The sequence below is a fragment of the Hesperophylax consimilis genome, chromosome 27 (genome assembly GCF_061612785.1).
Source record: "Hesperophylax consimilis isolate HC1 chromosome 27, BYU_Hcon_1.0, whole genome shotgun sequence".
Lineage (NCBI taxonomy): Eukaryota > Metazoa > Arthropoda > Insecta > Trichoptera > Limnephilidae > Hesperophylax > Hesperophylax consimilis.
Genome location: NC_142862.1, coordinates 22,005,909 through 22,028,262, shown reverse-complemented (window position 1 = coordinate 22,028,262; position 22,354 = coordinate 22,005,909). Strand labels below are relative to the sequence as shown.

Below are 22,354 nucleotides of genomic sequence, written 5' to 3'. Positions count from 1 at the left end.
GCAATAACTTGAATGAAATTCATAGAATACGTAAATATACCAATGCACTCAGAAGTGATATTAAATTAATATAGAAGTCTCTGTAATCGCAATAGGCGAATCAAGAGTGGACTGTGAAAGTTAATTGTGAACTTTGAAGTTGACACAACTATGGTTGGAGATGGTGAACATGGAGTAACGAAGGAATCCGACTTACCCCTTTTATATTCTTCAAAGATGTTGATGGTTGGTTTCACTCACAGGAGATATGATTTATTTTATGCACAAGCTTCCATAACATCCAGATTAGATACGAAAGACACCGAGGGAACCGAATATATTCACTGCACAGGCTTTCTACCCTGAGTTGATATCAATAACAGCACTGAACACAAATAGATGTTAGTACGTTTATTGTTGTAAAATGTCACACAAACGTGGGTATAGTCAGATAATGACGGGTACTTGTAGATAGAATAGGATGGTAAAAATTGCAAGGACAATGTTAAAGGAAGATGGTTGCGTCAAGATTACCCGTAGAAGATTACTTAGGAATTTTCATGGACAATATTGAAATGCGTTAAAAACTTCTAAAACCTTGCTCTATACACTGCACATTGCAGTGCACCTGAAGGTAGTCATGATTTCACTGAACTGCTTTTGTAGTTGGTCGTATCCTAAGGGTTAACCCTTCAAGATAATTTGTTCGCTTTTGGGAACAACTCACATGGTTTTATAGAAATAGTTGTATCTCCCTTACTGTCACGTTGAGAAATATGATCCAAACGGTGTGATAAAAAAAAACACTATACTTTATTTTCAACTCTAGAAGTTAACTACAGAAGAATTTAAATGTACACTTTTGAAACCAAAGGAAAAATACAGTAACTTCGTGAATTTTTTAATTAATTATTTATGTATGAAACGATAAAAAAGCGAATTCACAATAACGTTTGTAATACATTTGTGTAAAAAAATGCGTGTATATTTATATATTTTTTCTTATCTGTAATTTTAGTTATGAAAAACATAGTATGAGGCTTTTTTTATGTTCACATTCAAAATTTTAATATACCGAAATATATGTTTTTATTTATAATGCTAAAATTTGAAAGCGTATTGTATCACCTTTCAAAAGCAGTTTTTAGTTTTCAGATACGTTCAGAAATATTCCACTTATTTGGATTTTATTGCAAAGCGCAAATATTTTATTTTCTGTCAAAATATGGCCTGAAGAGTTGAAATGGGAGAGTTTCATACAAGATTCACTCAATATGAAGGATTGGTGGTTCCAAAATGTACCTTATTTACAGAGGTAGAACCATAGACAATATTGTATGCAAAATATTAAATAAATTACCAATGACAATTAAATGTATTACGTTCTATTCTTTTTTTATATTTTTTTATATTATAGAAACAAACAGTACATGATTTACAGAGATGAAACAATATACAGGAATAAGATATTTCATGTTGGGTACCTATGATATGTTTCCTTGTAATGTCTGCTAAGTGGTGTGTTTATTCCTTAATTACCAGGTGACGTGTGTAGTTTATAGGTGTGTGTGTGTGACGTGTATAATGTATGTGTGAGTATTTGGGTGTGTGTGTGTGTCTGTATGTATGCGCATTGAATACTTTAAATTATTGACATGATGCCACGTTTGAATTTGGGCAGTGAATCTGAAAAAATATCAATGTTAGAGTTAAGAAAAATATTATTTATAGTATGAAGAGCTCGGTTAATTGGCGAATTAGATGCTGCGATTGATTCTTACCGCTAAAGTGAAATATAATCTAAGAAAGTGTATATATTAATCTATTGATAAAATTTTTCATTTATTCTTGTTGGTTATATAATACTCATTTTAAATGTACCTACCATCGATGATGTCGATAAGTTGTCATTGTTTCCGAGCACGACTGAAAATCGCACATACAAACAACAGTTCACAGTTAAATTAAGAATACTGTTATGAACCATTGTTGATTTATTTCTGATCTGCAGTTGTGCTTCAGACTATGATAAGTTACCGACAAAATTATCGACAAAACTTTTATCGATCTACCGTGCTAGATACACAGGTTTATTTAACAGGTTATAATTTGCCTGAAGCTGAGTGGTCAAAAGCTTTTGATGTGTTCCAACCCAGACTTTTGCGGATTAAATCCTCTGGTAGCTAAGCCTTGCACAAGTAATATTTTCTCATTATAATGACGTTAGAAAAAGGAATTAAATTATTGTAAGTTTATTTGTGACCTGGGAATGTTTGTCTTTCATAAAAAAAAACAAATGATCATGACAACGTATACATTTGCGAACTGAAATGCGAGCTGAGACACGAATTACGGGAAAGGAATGAAGCAACTGCAAGCGGCGTTTTGCGCTATTTGTGGTTGCTTCGTTCCTTTCCTGTAAGTTTAGGTTTAAATTCCACCTTACGAAAAACAACCATTTCGACCTCTTTCAAGTAAACTATCGTCGTTTCAAAATCCGGATTGTACAGGAGAACAGTTTAAAGTTTATTTTGATCGGTACGTGACCAAATATTAACCGAATAAAATGAAATTTTCCATAAATATTTTCATTTTATGCATTGACTTTTTGAAATAATGGCATACCCCACACAAAACTTACGGAAAATTAGATAATCTGAACATTAAAAAGAATGTAGCAAATTGGATAAAAAGCTACCTAAATAATCGCCCTCAATATGTCAAAATAAACAATCTATATAGGCTATCTATATAGAATCCCACAAGGTACGGTACTGGGTCCAATATTATTTATCTTATATGTAAACGGGATTAAAGTCGATGTCAATTGACAATGTTTCAATAATCCTAATGGTTTTGTTGATAATGCACATACGCCTTTATACGCACGACGGCAAAATTATGAGAAATATCGTATTTATCAAATACGAAAATTTACGCTGGGGTTTATTGAATAAATTTTGTTGTGTAAATTGGAAAAATTATTATGTGGAGTTTGATAATTGTGTTAAATTTTCAAGGTAATTTTGCACCAATCCAGTATTTTTACAAATTTTCAACAAATTTTTCTGTTTTTGTTTACAGTGATGACTTCTCTGGTGGTGATTTTCCTTCTCAGCCTCATTGGAACCATTACTTTCGTATTCACAGATGCCTTTAACACCACTCTTATATCAGTAAGTTCTTTAATATATTTTATTATTTAAGAATGGTCCTACCACAGGAGCTCCAAGTTACATAAATTAAGAGGAAGCTACAAGCCAAAAATGTGTGTATTCTTGGTATACCTTATTGTAGGTAATAGACATTAAAATAGTTGACAAACGGAGTCTAGAAACGTTCGATTTCAAGCACAAAACTGTTTTTTTTTATTTATTTTGTAAATAATTTTATAAGAAAGCAAACAATTAATCAATTGAAACTGTCACAGATAATCTTAGCTGTAATAATTGATTTTTTAAAAGTTGTTTCCTTTATGCGTTCATGCATGTCTATTGAAATAATATTTTTTTAGTAGTTTGCATTTATATTTTTTAATGAGTTATTTTTTATTTTATTTGTATCCTACTCAAACGAAACGATAGGAAAACCTTCAATTTATCGAAAATATATTTTTTCGTATTCATAATGTACACCAATTCGTTATAAAGATTAATCAAAATAGTGATTTGGAACTAAGCTTCGCCTTAGTTTGTGAGAAAGAAAAAAATGTTACAACCAAATTCTTTAAAATATTTACAGTAGTTGAAACGGTTCTATGATAAATCTACACAATGACTATTAAAACCACCCTTAAACAGTGATATAAAGTCATAAAAAGTGATGAAAAAGAATCTAACCTACTTAACTTATTATTTGTTTCATCACTTTTCATGACTTTTTAAAGGTGTGTTGAACTTTCATTTTCATGAGTTATAAGTATACGGTCGCGTGATGAAACAATGTAAAGTCGTAATTATTCGCTAACGTGTTTAGTGCCTACGTACTTAAAACGTGGACTTAAAAAGTCCTGTAAAAAGCATTAGTGCAATTTTGTATGAATGGCGTTGAAGCCAAATCTAGAGTGAGAGAAAATTGCGTGGCACCATAGACATATGAATATCATATGAATATTAGTAGACCTGCCCTAAGTGATTAAAAGCGTATTATCCCCACTCCCCATACCGGTTCCATTGGAACCGGCTGTGCTCGCGTATGGCCTCAAGTGAAATTTGAAAACGTGACGTCATCATTCTTGTGCGAACTATGGTCGAGGCATCATCGGTTCATTTTACGAAATAACACGGCAAAATGTTGACTTGTACTATGAAAACTTGTAAAAATAGATGTGAAAAAGAGAATAAACCCAATTGTCGTATTACATTCCATATAGGTATAAGCATTATTTTACTTTATTTTAAGCATATTCACATCGTATAATATAGATCAGTTTTAGAAACATATACTATCACATCGAGAAACGTCTGGACGCGAAACACAAAGCTGGTTGGTTGCTGGGAAGTAAATTATGAACATTTATAAAAGTGTCTTAACTAAATACTTAAACGAAATATTCGACTCTGAAAATAGAACCGAATTTTTTTGCCGAATTTGGACTTCGCAAATTTGTTCATAACGTGGCGAGTAATTTGCGCTCCCATGTAAAAATGTCTATTCATTCAAAAGCAGATTTTACTTTTAAGAAGTAAATGGTGATATTATAATGCGAGATGCCTATTTACTGTCAGATTGATTTATTGACGAATCACAGTCAGCCTTACGCCCTTCGTTCTTCAACAGTTGATTTTACCCCTCGCCATTATCTTCTCGTCTATTAATTCCTATGTCTGTGCGTGGCACACATCTTGTGTGACAAACTTTTGAAATGATTTGCATTTGAAATGATAAGTGGTTCATAATCAATTATTATAATTATATTTTTGTGTTATTAATAGGGTTAAATTCAAAATTCAAAAAAACATTTATTGCACAAAAATACAGAGTTCAAAGGGTTTTAGCTTATAGATTACATCCTATTTCTTCCAGCTAACCCAACAAATACACATTATATTACATAACTCAACAATTAATAAATAAAAAAAACAGAGGTATTTAATTTATGTAAGGTACTCATTTAAGGTGTAGTAACATTTGTTTAAAAGAAATGTTTTTAGTGATGATTTAAATTTAAGTATGTCGGTTATTTGTTTGATGCTACGTGGAAGGTTGTTATATACTTTAATGGCCATGTAGTGTGGTCCTTTTTGAAATATAGTTTTGTTTGCTTTTGGGATTAATAAGTTTTCTGTGAACCTTGTAGCGTGGTTATGTGTTGAGTTTTTTTGTGGTATTTGATGTGACAAGGCTGCGTAATATCACCGTGGTTATTCAATCTATACATGGATATGATATGATGATGATCTACAGTCTCTCGTGTCTAGGATGAACGAAGTATGCATGAAGAATGAGTTAATAATGAATGTAAGCAAGTCTAAAGTAATGGTGTTTGGAAGAGAGAGTACGAAAACAGTGTGCAATATAGTTGTGAATGAGGAATACTTGGAGCAGGTGGATGAGTTTGTGTATCTAGGGAGTATGTTTTAGAGAGATGGGAAGGCTGACAGAGATATTGAAAGAAGGGTAAATGCAGATAAATCCGTTAATGGAGGACTGAACGCAGTTGAAGCTAACAAAAAAATTGTCCAAAGAAGCGAACTTAGCAGTCCACAATGGAGTGCTGGTACCTACCTTGATGTATGGAAGTGAGGCATGGAACTGGCAAAGAAGGAATGAAAGTAGATTGAATGCTGTTGAAATGAGATCCCTGAGGCGTATGTGTAAACCATGTTTGATCGTGTGAGGAATGTGGAGATCCGCAAGTAAAATAAGTAAGATTAAGAAAGGGACGCTTAGATGGTTTGGGCATGTAGAGCGAATGAGCGAAGAAAGAAGTGGATATATGATGCAAATGCGAATGGTAGCAGAAGTCGGGGTCGCCCGAGGAAGACATGGCACGATCAAGTGAATCAGATACTCTAGTCGGGCCATGTCAAGAGTCAGAATAATAGAAGAGTATGTATGAGACGATGTATGAATGTGAATGAGGCAAGAAGTGTGTGCCAAGACCGAGTTGTTTGGCGGTCCGTCCTCTCTGCCTACCCCTGCGGGGAAACGGCGTGATGGTTAGTTCGTTAGTTAGTTAAGGAATGAGATAAGTAATCAAAAAAAAATTTTACGTTTTGGGAATACTTCCTTTCTGAGCTTTTTAGATCCGTGAATTAAAATAATTCATCTCTTTAGTTATTAGTAGGCCAGGCTTTAGTTGTTGCAAATGAATATTTTCAGTAGCAACTCACACGAATGCACTTATAAGCTTATATTATATACATCAGAATCTGCTGCATTTGCAAGTTAGGTTATTCCATAAAAATCAAACTGTTTACGCATAATGACAATCTTTGCAACACATCAAAACCTTTACGCAAACAATAAATAATAAGATATATAAGGTTATCGATTGACTTGATGACTTGTGATTTAACGCGTGTAAACTTTATCTGTATTCTGTAAAATTATCTGGTGTTACCATACATTTTATTTATTTACCTAGTCATTGCTTCTTAAAAGCATAATTTTTCACATACAAATCAAGGTTAACAATTTACGCATTTGAGTGACGCAAACGCAATGTAATCAAATATGATTTAAGATTTTCACAGCCAAAAGTATTTTTGCTATTTTTTTTGGGGTGTTATGCCGTGTTGCGCTAACTCCTTTTTTCGCCAACGTTTTGGACAACGTTACAGGGTCCATCATCAGGGCAGATGTGTAATAGAGCGGACTATTTCAGAAAGGATTTCAGAACACTTTCGAGCAGTAAACTCAGCGATCCTGACAAATCGGCAATCGCCGAGCATTTGATTGAAACCGGCCATTACTTCGGATTTGTTCCTGAAGTCCTGGGAAGACCCAAAACTCACAGAGCTCGCCTGATTACGGAAGCAATCGAAATTCACAAAAATCCCATTAATATTAATAGAGACGACGGAGCTAAGCTCAATTACACCAAAGCTAAACTCAGAAAATCATTTTAAATTTTACTGTAAAACCAGCTCGTAGAGTTGTGAGCTGGCAACACGGTATCGCACAGACGTATTTAAACACACATTTCACCACTATCAAATTCACATCTTCCCTGGTGATGGACACTGTAACGTTGACCGAAACGTTGGCTAAATAAGGAGTTAGCGCAACACGGCATAACACTCCAAAAACAACAACAAAAAAAAACATTACATACACAAAATATGACAAGAAGAAAAAAAAAGTGTTCCTGGCCAGATAGGTACTTTGAAAGTGCATTGTAACAAAATTTGAACCATTAATAAAACCAATAAGAAACAAAGTTAATATAAAGACAACTACGATGACACTCAACTTTAACTTATATAAAATCTTATTATTTAAGTCTTAGAATCATTACGCTGTAACCATAACGCATAATTTTGGGCATGGCCTACACGTATTGTATGCTGAGGTGTCACACTACGCTATAATCTTCATCAGGAGAGGCGGTCAGATCAAGTGGGGAACTGCCTCGGAATATCATTTCTTTGTATGGGATCTGTCACCTTTGACAACCGCGGAATTACGGCGCCGCGTAAATTGTTCTGACCCTCTCTCCTGCCTACGGTCGCATAATTTTCAAATATAGCCTGGCTAGCAGATCACAGTGCATTTCGTCGCCACGCCCACACTTATAACACAACATCTTTTTATGTGTGACAGGAGTTATATAATACGCTTTGATGCGTATAAGCGTATAGTCTAATGTCTCTTTCATACATTCAGACATACGTTCATTACAAATATTAGATTAAAGTTCAATTTTGGCAAAAACTTTTTGCTTAAATTCATCCATCTTTTTAACCATATTTTTAACAATTTTTCCAACTAGTTTACTGTTCCAGTGAGAATCCAATGCCTTAGATCTAGTTTGCACTATGAAACTTAATGAAAAAAATGTGACTAACAACACCACACACTTTATGGTCGTGATAAACAAAATGAAGGTACAAATTTATTGTTCATTGTAATGAATACTAAGAGTAGTAAATAATAGTGGTTATTTGTGTGGTATATTTATGAAGTAGACGTCCTCACTCTGTATCATTATTGTCAACAATAAATATGACTCAAATCAACAGAGGATCATAAAATAAATTCTTATTAACTTCGATTAATATTTTTATACAGAGTTTTCCAATAAGAGGTGTTATTTTGGATAGCCCGCTATTTCGGTAGATGTTACTTTTGAAGCTGACATTTTTTGATATTTGACAAGTAAAAACTACGTCATATAAAAATGGAACGATACACGCTTCAACAACGCATTGAAATTATTAAAATTCACTTGAGTGAATCAAATGCGAATCATCTTGAGTGATGAGGCCTATTTCCACCTCGGTGGCTTCGTCAACAAACAAAATTGTCGCAACTGGGGCTCGGAAAACCCAAAAGTTACTGTTGAAAAGCCTCTCTTTCCTCAACGTGTAACTGTTTGGTGCGGTTTATGGTCCGGCGGAGTCATTGGACCTTACTTTTTGGAAAATGAGGCTGGAGCAACAGTTACGGTGAATGGATTGCGCTATCGAGAGATGATTAATGATTTTTTATGGCCGGAATTGGATGGTATTGATCTGGACAACGTTTACTTTCAACAAGACGGCACTACGTGCCACACAAGCAACAAAACCATTGATCTTTTACGATTGAATATCAAAATAACACCTCTTATTGGAAAACCCTGTATCTAACTAACAGATAATATTTACGCATATTATCTACAAGCCGATTACTGGATAATATATTCAATTTTTATATTTTAATGAAAGGCAACATACTATTACGAAAATCATTTCGTTAATAAAGTTGTACTAATTAATGGTGGTACTTATAGATGGCACTGATTGCTTAATTGATTATTTTTATCGAAAGGCACCGCTGTTTTCGACACTAACACAAACTAGACTTTTTTTATTAGTTGTAATTGCAAAGTTTGTACATGATATAGGTATAAAGTTTAAAAAAGTAGTTTGTATTATTATAACTTCTGTATTTAGTTTCAAGTTTTCTTTACATCGTCTTCATAATGTTTTTAAGTTGAAAATCACTTTGTTCTCTCAGCCATGTTTTTACTTTTGTTTTATTTGTGTTTGATTTGGTATAGCATTGTATAATTTCGTAGCATAGAATTTAATATTTCTCTGTCCAAAAGATGTGTTAATACTGGGAGTAGCCATTATATTTTGGCTTATTGCTCTGAGTGAGTAATTATGCTAGGCAGTAGAGTATTTAGACATATTTAATTTAAATTTTAAATAAAATATTTTTCGAATAATTTTTTACATTGTAGACTTGGAAGTTTTAGATATTTCTTCTATCGGAGTTCTGACCGGAACTTTCAGAATTGTCTTTAATAGTGCTTTTTGGGCTATGTTGAGCCGCTCTGTGTGAGTGTTAAAGGCAGACCCCAGACTGAATAAAGACATGCGTTTTGCATACTTAGTTTCTGCTTTAGACGCATTATAATAAAATAACCTGTTAAGCACGGCGCTGCGATTTGAAACTGGAACTTTGTTCGTATTTTTGAAAGTGTAGATTGATTTTTTGCAATCCAATCTTTCTAACTAATATTATGAATGCGAAATTGTGTTTGTTCGTTTGTTTGTCCTTCTTTCACGTCAGAATGGAGCTAAACGTAGAGATAGTTGGATTAATGGGAAGTGATAGAAGTTTTAGGTCTTAAATCTGAATTTTTCCAAATAGAAGTGACATAGGCTACTATGTCACTTCTATTTGGATAAATTCAGATTTCGGAAAAGTGTTGTAATGATTTTACTTAGTAAAATCTGTCCGGCAATGGATACAGAGTATTTGGTTGCATACAAATATTGGCTTACAGAAGAAAGGAGGCGCCAATTCACTTTTAAAAGGTGGATAGGTACAGTTATGCCCAAAAACACAATAAAACTAATTTTGGATAAAATGGCTCATATAGTGTTATCTTAGGACAGCTGAAATACCCGTCCATTCGATATATTTATACTGTCTTGAAAGTCATCTTCTTGTTAAGGCGTTGCTATACGTAAATGCAAAATCATGTGTTTTTGGTTTGAAAATTTGGTCGCTTAGAAATGTGTCAGATACTTTAATTAAATACTGCGAGTAGAATACATCTTGGCCTTTGAAATGATCGTGTATTTTTTAGATAAGTCTTTTTATAAGCTCAGAAAAAAATAATGTATAAGGCTTATGAAAACTGCTTTAAAGTTCAAAATCTCCTACTTGTGAACCCATTTTCGGTTATGATTTTATGGTATAATGTAGCAAATTAAGTTATTTATAAAATGATCGAAACAAAAATCAATATTTATGCCTGAACATCCACAAAATAAAATAAAAGGCACTTTTTGGCCATGTTGCGGCTCAATTTAAAATACTACACGACGTAGTGCATCGCCATAAAATGTTTAATTAAAGAGCAGTCTAACTTCAAACGAACTGATACTAATTCGATTTAAGTCGTGATGGTGACTTACGTTCTGCTTAAAATACCAATCTATTTGTGTAGATATTATTTATTTTGAGGGATGGGCCAAAAAATTTTTGGTTAATATCATCTATTTATCTTTCGTTTGTCTGTTTGCAGAACATGATACTGGTGAACAACTCCATGGCCTTTAAGATGTGGAGCAAGCCGCCCGTACACCCCATCATGAAGGTTCACGTCTTCAATTACACCAATTTGGAGGCGTTTATGGCAGGCACAGACAAAAAACTTAGAGTCGAGGACGTGGGACCATACGTCTACAAGTGAGTCAGAATTTTACTTCTTTATAAAGCACCGAGTCAAGGACTTAAAAATGTACATCTAAAAGTTTAATGAGTCAGAATTTTACTTCTTTATAAAACTCGGAGTCGAGGATGTGGAAACGCACATCTACAAGTTTAGTGAGTCAAAATTATACTTATTTATAAAACTCCCACAGTCTTTACAGTGGTCATGTCTGGCAACTGCACCAAGGAGTCAAAGAAGAGTCAAAGGACAACCCACCGTCCCACACCTCACTGTCTCTCATTGAAACTGTCTGTGGTTTGCCAAAAGTTGAAGCTACAGTTCTTGTGCTGCATGCTACTATAATAGCATGATTCTTACTTTAGTTTTATCTTTCTTATTACAAGACAAGACAGTCTACAAAATAGGGATCTGGATGAGAATACTCCATTTCTCTTCCTCTCACTAATATGTCTTCCTGGTAGAACCATGTTAGGGAAGAATATCAGCAGATTATCACCAGATTAACGGCAGATTATCTTAAGGTGTTTAACTATCACTGAGATCATCGGGAAATCACATTTTCACTTCTAAGCAGAAATCTGTTTATATTTGAAGCATCAAAAACTTTCAAACTGTTAGTTCTTTTTTTTTTTTATGTGACGCCTCACAAGAGCGTCCCTGCCTGTGCAAGTGTACAGACAGGGGAACTATGTCACCACCCGGTTGGGTGGCGTTGTGAGGCGGAGTAAGGTAGGGGCTGTAGGAAGGGATTTGTTAATGCGGGCCTTGAAGAGGCTCGGATTATAGGAGGGAGGAAAAACAGATGACGGTAGCTCGTTCCACATACGAGCCGACTTACACAAAAACGAGTCGTAAAAACGGCACGTTCTCACGAAGCCAACGTCAACCGTGAACGGGTGTTCATTTCGTGTCCGTCGAGTTTCGCGCACGTGCACCGGTGCATCAGGAATCAATGCTGCTAGCTCTTTGGAGCAGGCTCCATTGAAATACCTGTAGAACAGACACAGCATGCCTACATTGCGTCTATGCATTAGAGAAGGCAATCGGTCTGTTAACAACGGATTGTCAATCAGAAGGATAGCTCTCCTTTGCACAGATTCAAGCAGGTTTATTAAGTATTTTGGGGCACCAGCCCAAAGGTGGCTCCCAAATTCAATAGTTGGGCGGACTTGAGACTTGTACAGGGTCAGCAGCTGGTCACTGTTGAAGAATCTCCTAGCCCTGTACAAGACGCCCAACTTTTTGGAGGCCTGATTTACTCGGGCTTCTATGGATCCCCGATACTTGAGCAGGTCTGATATAGTAATAGGTCTGATATAGTATAGTTCTGGCATCATGAAAGATATTTCTAGAATTTCTAGGTCAACACAACTATTTTCAGCTCGAAACGTTGTCAGTAGTTAAAAGGTTTTGAAATGTTCAAATAACTGCTGTAAGATAAGAAGTCAAAATGTTATGTGTTCAAGATTTTTCAATATTGCTCAATTTTGAAAAAGAAACATTATTGAAATTCAGGCAAAGTCGGTTTGTTTTGGTAGTTCAGAAAAGTGAATATAAAGCCAGATAGAGAAATTGTTTATGAAGAAATATTATTATGAAATCATTATTTTTTAACATGTCAATAACATTCTGAAATGTTTTGTCTATTTTCTCAATACCATTCATCGTCGCATGTGTTTGATAGTTAGAATTGTAATTATTGCACTAATAATTGACGCCAGTCATTGCGTTGCACACGATTCATAAATTACCACAGTAAACACACTGTAGATACCAATTATAAAGATAATTGATAAGTATAACCGACAAATCATGGATAAACCCAATCGTTTATTATAATTTGATTAATCATAGACTTGGCGGTAGGGATTGAAGAATGTTAGGATGGGTTGTGAAGTGACCGTGACTTTGATTAGGTTAACATTGTATTTTTATGCTGCCGGCTTATTGCATATTAATTTTATTTTCCTCTTCACGATTTATCTTTGCCTCAATTCTAAGGATTGTGACTCCCACTGAACTAAGGTCTTCCGCTCCTCACCGACCTCCCCCGCAGCGAGAAATACACTCACTGATGTTATTCTGTGATACTGGATCTATAGCAGATTGCTTTTTTTTTTTTTCTTTGCCACTCATGCCTTCCATTATTCTCGCGTTGCATTATAAACTTGCAATACTAACCAAATTAATGTTATTTTTGCAGAGAGACCCTGACCCGAGTGAACACGGTATTCAACCCCAACGGAACACTGACTTATCAGGACCGCCACTCCTACCAGATGATGCCCGACAGCTCCGTGGGTGCACAGTACGACAAGGTTGTTGTGCCTAACCTGCCTTTGCTGGTAAGGACAATCAATTATTGCTAAACTATCACAATAATTGGTCGACTAGAAAGAAATTTTCCTTGTACAGGTAAAATAGGGTGTGATAAATGACAACAATGGTGCAGTAGAAATAAAAATCTGTGTCTATCCAAAATAAAGCAATGGAACACTCCTCTTTTTTTTTTGTCAAATGGATAACTGAATACCCATCGCTCGAGTGTATATCCATTTGCAAGTGGTCTCATTCAATTCAAACCCAATGAAAATATAGTAAACTATACCTCACTCCAGTGGCGGTTCTTCCCTTAGGTCAATTGGTGTTGGACCCCAAAATTATAAGAAAATTATAAAAAAATAATAATAAAACATGTGCAACAAAACAACTAGTCTTATTCTTAATTTATTTGAAATGTACCACGAAACAGCAGAGCTGCGAGCGGCGGCGGCGAGTGACAAGCAGTGACCTCTGTTGTCTCTAATAGAAGCTTTCATTCACAAGTCCACATGATTCGCTGGGTCAATTTAAAGAATGTCCCCAGCTGGCATCTTCTATCCTTATGCGCGCTGTAGAATAAATGAGATGGCACTATGTCTTTCGTCGGAGCAAAAATTAGGTCCCGAAGAAAGCTTAGGGGCGCTTAGGTCATGGCCGTGAGGGAGACAGTAAATAATACCGTATTCTAAGAGCAATTGGCAAAGTGCCATGCAGATCTTTATTAAGTGTTTTTTACTGAGAAAATTCCTGATCGTTTTGAAGAAATATTTAATATGCTCAGTCCATTTTAAATTTTGATCAATTTTTTACACTTCTATCACCCATTTCTTTTCTACACATACATCAACCAACTGAATGTTGCAACTATTAATGTGTTTCTATGTTCCAGAGTGCTGTAGCTATGGTGAAGGACTCGTACTATATGGCGAAGGTGGGACTATCCACCCTGTTCAAGACGCTGGAAGCCGAGGCGTTCCGCACCCTGCCCGTGCACCGCTTCCTCTGGGGCTACAAAGACGACCTGGTGGACCTGGCCAAACCCTTCCTGCAGATGGCCAGCCAGATCCCGCCCATGGAGCAGTTCGGGATACTGGCCACTGTAAGTGACATGAGCCTGGGTTATTACTACCTATATTTTCTATCAATGGGATAAGATGCTCCCACAGCTGATGAGATGTTGTTCAAAAGGCATTTGGGTGACTAGCTATGCCTTGGGCTGATTAATATTGTCTTCTGCGACTGTTTGATGTTGCAATGTTGCAGTGGTCTTGGTCATTACACAAAGCATTTATTTTATCATCCCCATTATGCAAGTTGCAAAGCCAAGTTGTCAAGGAAACAGGATAACAAATGTATCGGAGAGCCATTTATAAGACAACAAGTTCTGTATAAAATAAAGAGATATCAGAAAATCTTGCTCAAAAAGAGCTGACTTGGCAATGACAATACTGATGCTGGTCGAGTCAAAGTTCGTTTGAAGGCTCCATCTCATAAGGCCAATTAAGTGGAAGTGAAGTTCGAGTTGTGGAAGAGCCGCAAACGCCTATCGTGAGCCGCAGTCTACCAACCTCTGCTTCTGCAAGTCGCTCATAGGGTTGTAGAGTTATCCAAGAAATGTCTCTAGTATATAGGTTCGTCTCTCCATTTTTAGAGCATAACAGAGAGGACGTTGGCTTCAAGGCCTTCCTACACACTCGTTCCCGATTATAAGAGTTTCTAGTCTAAATGAAGACAAACCGTCTTACTCTTAATATACAATACAGAGGGATAGGAACAGGTTAGTAGAAAATGTTACACATAATCGTACTGCGTATACAGGCCGTAATACCACAGATCGTGGACTTTGTTAAAAATCTTGTTGATTTGACAAATATCGATCGGTCGGATAGTGAAAATTTAAAAAATACAGTAATACCCATTTGCAGCACTATTAGAGGAATATTTTAAATCGAAATATAGATTTACCAAAGCAAATACGGAACGCATAATCAAATTGGCCAAATTTCAAAGTAATTCAAAGCAGACCGAGTCAATGACATCGCAAATGTTATCTGAAGAAAGGTGAAGTTAGCAACTAAATGCGAAATGCAAAAATGACCGTGTTTTGGAGGATTGGAACTAGTCTAAAAAAATCTAGCATGAATATTATTATGAGTAAATATTTAAACCCATGCAGTATACGGCCCTTCTCGGTGGTTTAGTTATACCAGCGCTGCAGCGGCGTATTAGGGGATCTTTATAAGTAAGACTGAAAGTGTTTTGGTGTGAAGGCGTTATTTATTTGAAGAACCATTTACAACAGTTTCTACTTGTGACCGTGGATTAACATCTTCTATTCTTTGAACCTCTTTCTTCTCATTTTCTAAATGGTTTTTGATAATTTTTCAAAGAAAGATCTTTTGCATTTTAAATTCATTTGCAAAATAAGCATTTTGCCACATTATACAATAAAATCATTACAGAAAAGGGGATCATAAGTAAGAGATTTTAACCATTAAAGCAGTTTTTTTTATTTTTTTTTATTTTTTTTTATTAATATCAATAGCAAAATTTGTACATTATGTAGGTTTAAAGTATAATATAAGTATATTTTTTGTATTTTTTTTCACAGTCCTCCTCACTAGGGTTTCCTGTTCTGAGGCGGCCTGTAGTTTTTCTTAAATTTTTGTATTTAGTTTTGAATTGTCTTTACATTGTCTTCATAATGTTTGTAAGTTGATTATTACTTTGATCTCTAAGCCATGTTTTGACTTTTGTTTTAAATATACTCATTTCGTTTATTTTTTTGGTTTCATTTGGTAGAGCATTGAACAATTTTATAGCATGGAATTTATTATTTCTCTGTCCAAAGGATGTGTTCAAACTGGGAGTAATCAGGATATTTTCGCTTTTTGCCCTGGTTGTGTATTTATGTTGGGCAGTGGAGTATTCGGATATGTTTTTTTTCAGTTTAAATAAAATATTTTTTGAATATAGTTTCTGTACATTGTAAACATTGAAAAAACAAACAGTTTGGCCTGATACTTTATTTTTTTCTGGGCTTATAAAAGGAATTTAAAAACTGCTTGATTATTTCAAAGGCCAAGATATGTTCTACTCGCAGTATTGAGCTATATTTATAGCGATCAAATTTACAAACCAAAAACACATGATTTTGTATTACTACATAGTTAGATACATAATTAGAGTAACCTAACTGATATATTGTGTGTTTCTTTCCTTCAACAGCGCAATGGAACCGGCGCGGATGTGGTGACCATGAACACAGGAGAGAGAGACATGACGAAATTTGCCATCATCGACCGGTATAATGGCCAAAACAGGCTGCCACATTGGGGCACAGACGAGTGCAACCGGTAACCTAACCTTACCTAATCTCTTCTCATCCTACCTAACCTTACCAAAAGTAACCTCACTTAACCTAATTCGAATATAACTTAATCTTACTTAACCTAAACTGATACAACATTACCTAACCTAACCAAACCTAACCTAACCTAACCTTATCTAATCCATTCTCATCCTACCTTACCTAACTTAACCTAATTCGATCCTAACTTAATTTAACCTGATATAACATTACCTAACCTAACATAACCAAACCTAACCTAAACTAACCTTATCTATTCTCATCCTACCTTAACTAACAAAAACTTAACTTACATAACCTAATTCGAACCTAACTTAATCTTACTTAATCTAATCTGATATAACATTACCTAATCTAACCCAACCTTACCTAATCTCTTCACATCCTACCTAACCTAACCAAAACTAACCTCACTTAAACTATTTTGAACCTAACTTAATCTCACTTAACCCAATCTAATATATTATTACCTAACTTAACATAACCAAACCTAGCATAATCCATTGATCATTTTACTTTTTTGTAAACTCCCACAGGAGTACTTGACGAAAAAATTTTTCCCTCAGGGCCTATGTCATCTTTGGAGATGTTAAGTGTATATGGGCCTTTAAGAGACCCATGTTTTAGGAAGTAGGAAATACAGAGGTCGGAAAATCATTCGACAGCTGAGATGTTGAACTCAAGAACGAGTATAGAAATTACAGATATGAAAAACGTCAACAGTGTGTAAATGTTGAGTGCTGAACATTTTTTCGCTTCACCAGTGCTGAAGTCATCAATGACGCTAGTTCCTCGGAGTACCTTCCATTGAAATAACGGTAGAATAAGGATATCATTACTCTTTTCGGTGGTGAATCATTGAATATAATATTACCACTTAAATTTCCTTTGAAACTCACACTGACCACGTTTTCAACAAATTATTAGTACATATCTTAAAAAGTATAAAAGGATGTACAGAATAAAAACTTAAGGCGATGCCATACATAGTAATGCAAAATCATGTGTTTTTGGTTTTAAAATTTGGTCGCCTAGAAATGTTTCAGATGCTTTAATTAAATACTGCGAGTAGAATACATCTTGGCCTTTGAAATAATCGAGTATTTTTTATATAAGTATTTTTATAAGCTCAGAAAAAAATAATGTATAGGCCTATGAAAACTGCTTTAAAGTTCAAAATCTCCTACTTACGAACCCATTTTTGGTTATGATTTTATTGTATAATGTGGAAAATTAAGTTATTTATAAAATGATAGAAAAAAAAAAAATATTTATGCCTGAACATCCACAAAATAAAATAAAAGGCACTTTTAGGCCATGTTTTTTTCTTGCATAAATCAAAACAGGCGGATGGTGTTAAGGGGGAATTTAAATCTTATCGCCATCTACGTAAGGGTTGTTATTGATAGCGGCTCAATTTAAAATATTACACGACTTAGTGCATCGCCTTAATTTGATATTTTTTCTGATTTTCTGATTTGAAAGAACATTTGGCTAATAAATTGAATTATTCATGTTTCCAGAGTGGATGCCTCTGATGGAACAATGTTCCCTCCTACAATGGTTGACAAAGTACAAAAGCTGTGGATATTCAACAAGGAACTCTGTCGTAGGCTTCCGTTTGTCTACGAGAAGGATGTTGAGGTAACCTTTTTTATCTCTGTATTTTATTATAATTAAAACAAACTGTTTAAAAATGAACTCCCCTTTAGCCAGCGTATCCTTAAGGATACTATAGGGTTTTCCAATAAGAGGTGTTATTTTGAATAGCCCGCTATTTCCGTAGATGTTACTTTTGAAGCTGTCATTTTTTTACATTTGACAAGTAGAAAATACGCCATTTATAAAAATGGAACGATACACGCTTCAACAACGCATTGAAATTATTAAAATTCACTTGAGTAAATCAAATGCAAATCATCTTGAGTGATAAGGCCCATTTCCACCTCGGTGGCTTCGTCAACAAGCAAAATTGTCGCATCTGGGGCTCGGAAAACCCAAGAGTTATTGTTGAATAGCCTCTCTATCCTCAATGTGTGACTGTTTGGTGCGGTTTATAGTCCGGCGGAGTCATTGGACCTTACTTTTTCGAAAATGAGGCTGGAGCAACAGTTACGGTGAATGGATCGCGCTATTGAGACATGATTAATGATTTTTTATGGCCGGAATTGGATGGTATTGATCTGGACAACGTTTACTTTTAACAAAACGGCGCTACGTGCCACACAAGCAACGAAACCATTGATATTTTACGGGAAAAGGTTCTTTAAATATCAAAATAACACCTCTTATTGGAAAACCCTGTATTAAAAAATCAATCTCTGAATATAACTAGCTATTCTGGCAAAAATTACTTATGGTAGATAAAATATAATTTTTATAAAAATGTAACGACATTTTCCTGTAACACAGTACAATTTACAAAATCAGCATTTTGCAAAAAACAAGTAAGTTATTACAAAAATAGTATCAGTTGGCGCACGGCAAAAATTTTGCATCGGCGATCAAGAAGTTAAACATATTACTAATCACACAAGTATTCAAGTTTAATGAACTTAAATTTTCTAAATTGGAACTGATACATATCAAATCATATCAGATGAGCGAAAAAGTGGTAACAAAATTATTTTATTTGAATAATAATAATTCTGTATTTAAAATGTGGGAAAAAATTCGGTTTATGGGAGTCACTCAAATAACCGAAATTGAACTTGATTTAGACTAATTTAGGGCTGGGGAATCCGAATATGTAAGAATTAGGTGGGGGTCGGCACTATTAACTGAGTTATAGGGTTTTGAAATTTCGTACGCGATACATAGAAACCATGTTTTATTTATCAATTATGACATTAGAAAATCAAATTAGTGACTATTTATTTGTCTCACATTTCAGAAGTGCCAACCAAAAAATAAAAAGTGTTGCCATATAATAATAATATCAATGCATGGAAAATTCAGAAAATAAAATATCATTTGCCAGATTTGTAGTTTATTATTTAAAATCTTGTAAATATTAAATTTATATATATATAACCTAACCTAACTGTGATTTTCTATAACAAAAAAATGACCCTTTAATAACGCCCACTCGCGTCCCCTTTAGAGTTATATCCCAGTTTTCAAGTAGTTTGTGGGCTACGCTAGGTTTGTATAGACTGGTTTGTGATTTGATTCTAATACCTTTTTTCCATGTTATTTCCTGTTACAAAAAATTGCCCCTTTAACCTTTTGAACGCGTTAATTCGCTCCGTTTTATCCGTACGCGGTACATATTTTCAAATACCTATGCATGCAATTAAATGTCAAATTATAGCATTCTGGCATGATTTATTGGACTATATAGACAGAACAGATTATTCTCCACAATATGTAAACAAATGCTCGTGTATCAACACTCTTAGATGTTTATAAAAACAAAAACATAAAATTTCATACAAAGACGTACCGTATCTTTTGAATGTGGTCCCGCCATTCACTCGGCGTCATAAATAAACCACTCTCGGTGTGTGTGTACTTAGGCCACCACTGTGTTTATAGACACAAGTGGGACACCATGATCACTTATCATTCTTAGTTATGAAAAGTTGTGAATGACAAACTAGTACTAACGCCATCCGTTGACAAAAATGTAAACTAAAGGACTAAAAGGCGCGAAGAGGCGCACTTGGTTATCGATCTTTTTTTATGAAATACAATTTTATTTTTGAGAAATTCTTGTAGATGTCAGCATCGTGATAGTTCTACAAATGTCCGAGTGAGCAAGAAATACATTTATGACGAAAGAGAGCGGGAATATCGGCCGTCAAAGTTGCCGTATCAATTGTTGATACAGCCGCGTGTGAGTATAGACTTTTTGCCGTAACAACAGTTGATACGGCCGCGTGCAAAGAGTTAATAACGCCTGCTCGCGTCCCATTTAGAGTTACATCCCAGTTTTCAAATAGTTTGTGGGCTACGCTAGGTTTGTATAGACTGGTTTGTGATTTAATTCTAATACCTTTTTCCCATGTTCTTCTGCCTACTCTAACCCAAACTAAAAACCTAACCTATTTTGTAAAAAAATATTATTATTATATGGCAACACTTTTTATTTTTTGGTTGGCACTTCTGAAATGTGAGACTAATAAATCGTCACTAACTTGATTTTCTTATGTCATAATTGATAAATAAAACATGGTTTCTATGTATCGCGTACGAAATTTCAAAACCCTATAACTCAGTTAATAGTGCCGACCCCCACCTAATTCTTACAGATTCGGATTCCCCAGCCGTAAATTAGTCTAAATCAAGTTCAATTTTGGTTATTCGAGTGACTCCCATAAACCGAATTTTACCCAAAATGTGTATTTCTTTTCTTTTACATTTTTGACAGATCTGAATATTGATTTTTAAACCTTATATTGATTTTGTAAATATCTCAAAGCCAAATATAATATTGAAAATGATATTTGAAATCATCTACAATGTCAACGTTTTACTTAGGAATTTGCATGGACAATATTGAAATGCGTTCAAAACTTCTAAAACCTATTTTTTCTTATTTTATGTTTGATTAAAAATATGTGTTTGTTTATATATATTTGTATTAAAAGGTTCTTCTGATAATATTGATTCGTAAATGGCAGGTTATCAACAACATTAAGGCGTACCGGTACTCCATCCCCGATAACGTGTTTGACTCCCCGGACACCAACCCCGAGAACCAGTGCTACTGCCACATGGACTCCGGAGTCTGTCCGCCCAAGGGAGTGTCCAACTCCAGTCCTTGCGCTTATGGTAACACCATCCTTTTCTGTTTTACCATATTTTAATATTTTTATACAATTTTTTTTTATTTTTTTTTATATTAACTCCACACAGGAGGCCCTGAAGAAAATAATTTCCCTCAGGGCCTATGTCATCTTTGGGGATGCTGTGTGGAGGGTCTTTTTGTGGAGAGGAAGGAGTGAACATGGGTCTTGAAGAGTCCCATGTTGTAGGAGGGAGGAAACACAGAGGCCGGCAGTTCATTCCACAGCCGAGCTGTTGAACTTAAGAACGAATCGTAGAAGCGACCCGTTCTCATGTGACAAATGTCAACCGTGTACAAATGTTGGGCGCGCGTTTGGCGTGTATCCCGACTACGCACCGGCGCCGAAGGGATCAATGACGCTAGTTCCTCAGAGCATCTTCCATTGTAATACCGATAGAACAAGGACAGCATACCTACCTGACGCCTGTGCTCTAAAGATTGCAGTCCGTTTGTTAAGATTGGGGAATCTATCAAACGGACCGCCCGTTTCTGCACAGAGTCAAGGGTTTTTTTCAGGTATTTAGGGGCTCCGGACCAGAGATGGCTGCCAAATTCGACAGTAGGGCGCACTTGCGATTTGTACAGGGTCAGCAGTTGTGTACTATTAAATTATCTGCGGGCCCTGTACAGTACGCCCAGCTTCTGAGAGGCCTGCTATAGAGCTATAGAGCTATAACCAATAGGGGTTTTATGAAAAGGGATTAAAAAATCAACATTATATGAATTGAAAAAAACAAAACTGCAATATTGATTATATTATACATATGTAATTTAGTGGCGGTCTATGGGGTTGAAAAGTGTTCAAAAAATTAGGTAGGTGACACATTACACAAAACGCATAATCGCTTGGCATATTTCAGCATATCAACATTTCAGCATAGCAACATTTGAGCATAATTAAATTAAATTAGCTATTTAAATTGACTAACACATTAATAGTATTTTGTTGGCTGAAAAAAAAAATTATATATATATTTTGTGCAAGTGTTTTAAACAATCATTTCCTGCACTATTTACAAGTATAATTTCATAAATATTGTTATATATGTAC

At 35.1% G+C, this 22,354-nt stretch overlaps 1 protein-coding gene across 1 annotated transcript in view; it reads left to right on the top strand.

The window, feature by feature from the left end:
* LOC149410764 (scavenger receptor class B member 1-like) overlaps nt 1–22,354 on the top strand; it is a 132,431-nt gene that overhangs the window by 98,412 nt on the left and 11,665 nt on the right. The window contains exons 3-9 of the mRNA XM_089647780.1: nt 3,064–3,155; nt 10,670–10,833; nt 13,023–13,164; nt 14,031–14,240; nt 16,370–16,497; nt 18,035–18,155; nt 21,137–21,287. Of these exons, the coding sequence (XP_089503906.1) occupies nt 3,064–3,155; nt 10,670–10,833; nt 13,023–13,164; nt 14,031–14,240; nt 16,370–16,497; nt 18,035–18,155; nt 21,137–21,287 (1,008 nt within the window). The remainder of the gene's footprint in view (nt 1–3,063; nt 3,156–10,669; nt 10,834–13,022; nt 13,165–14,030; nt 14,241–16,369; nt 16,498–18,034; nt 18,156–21,136; nt 21,288–22,354) is intronic.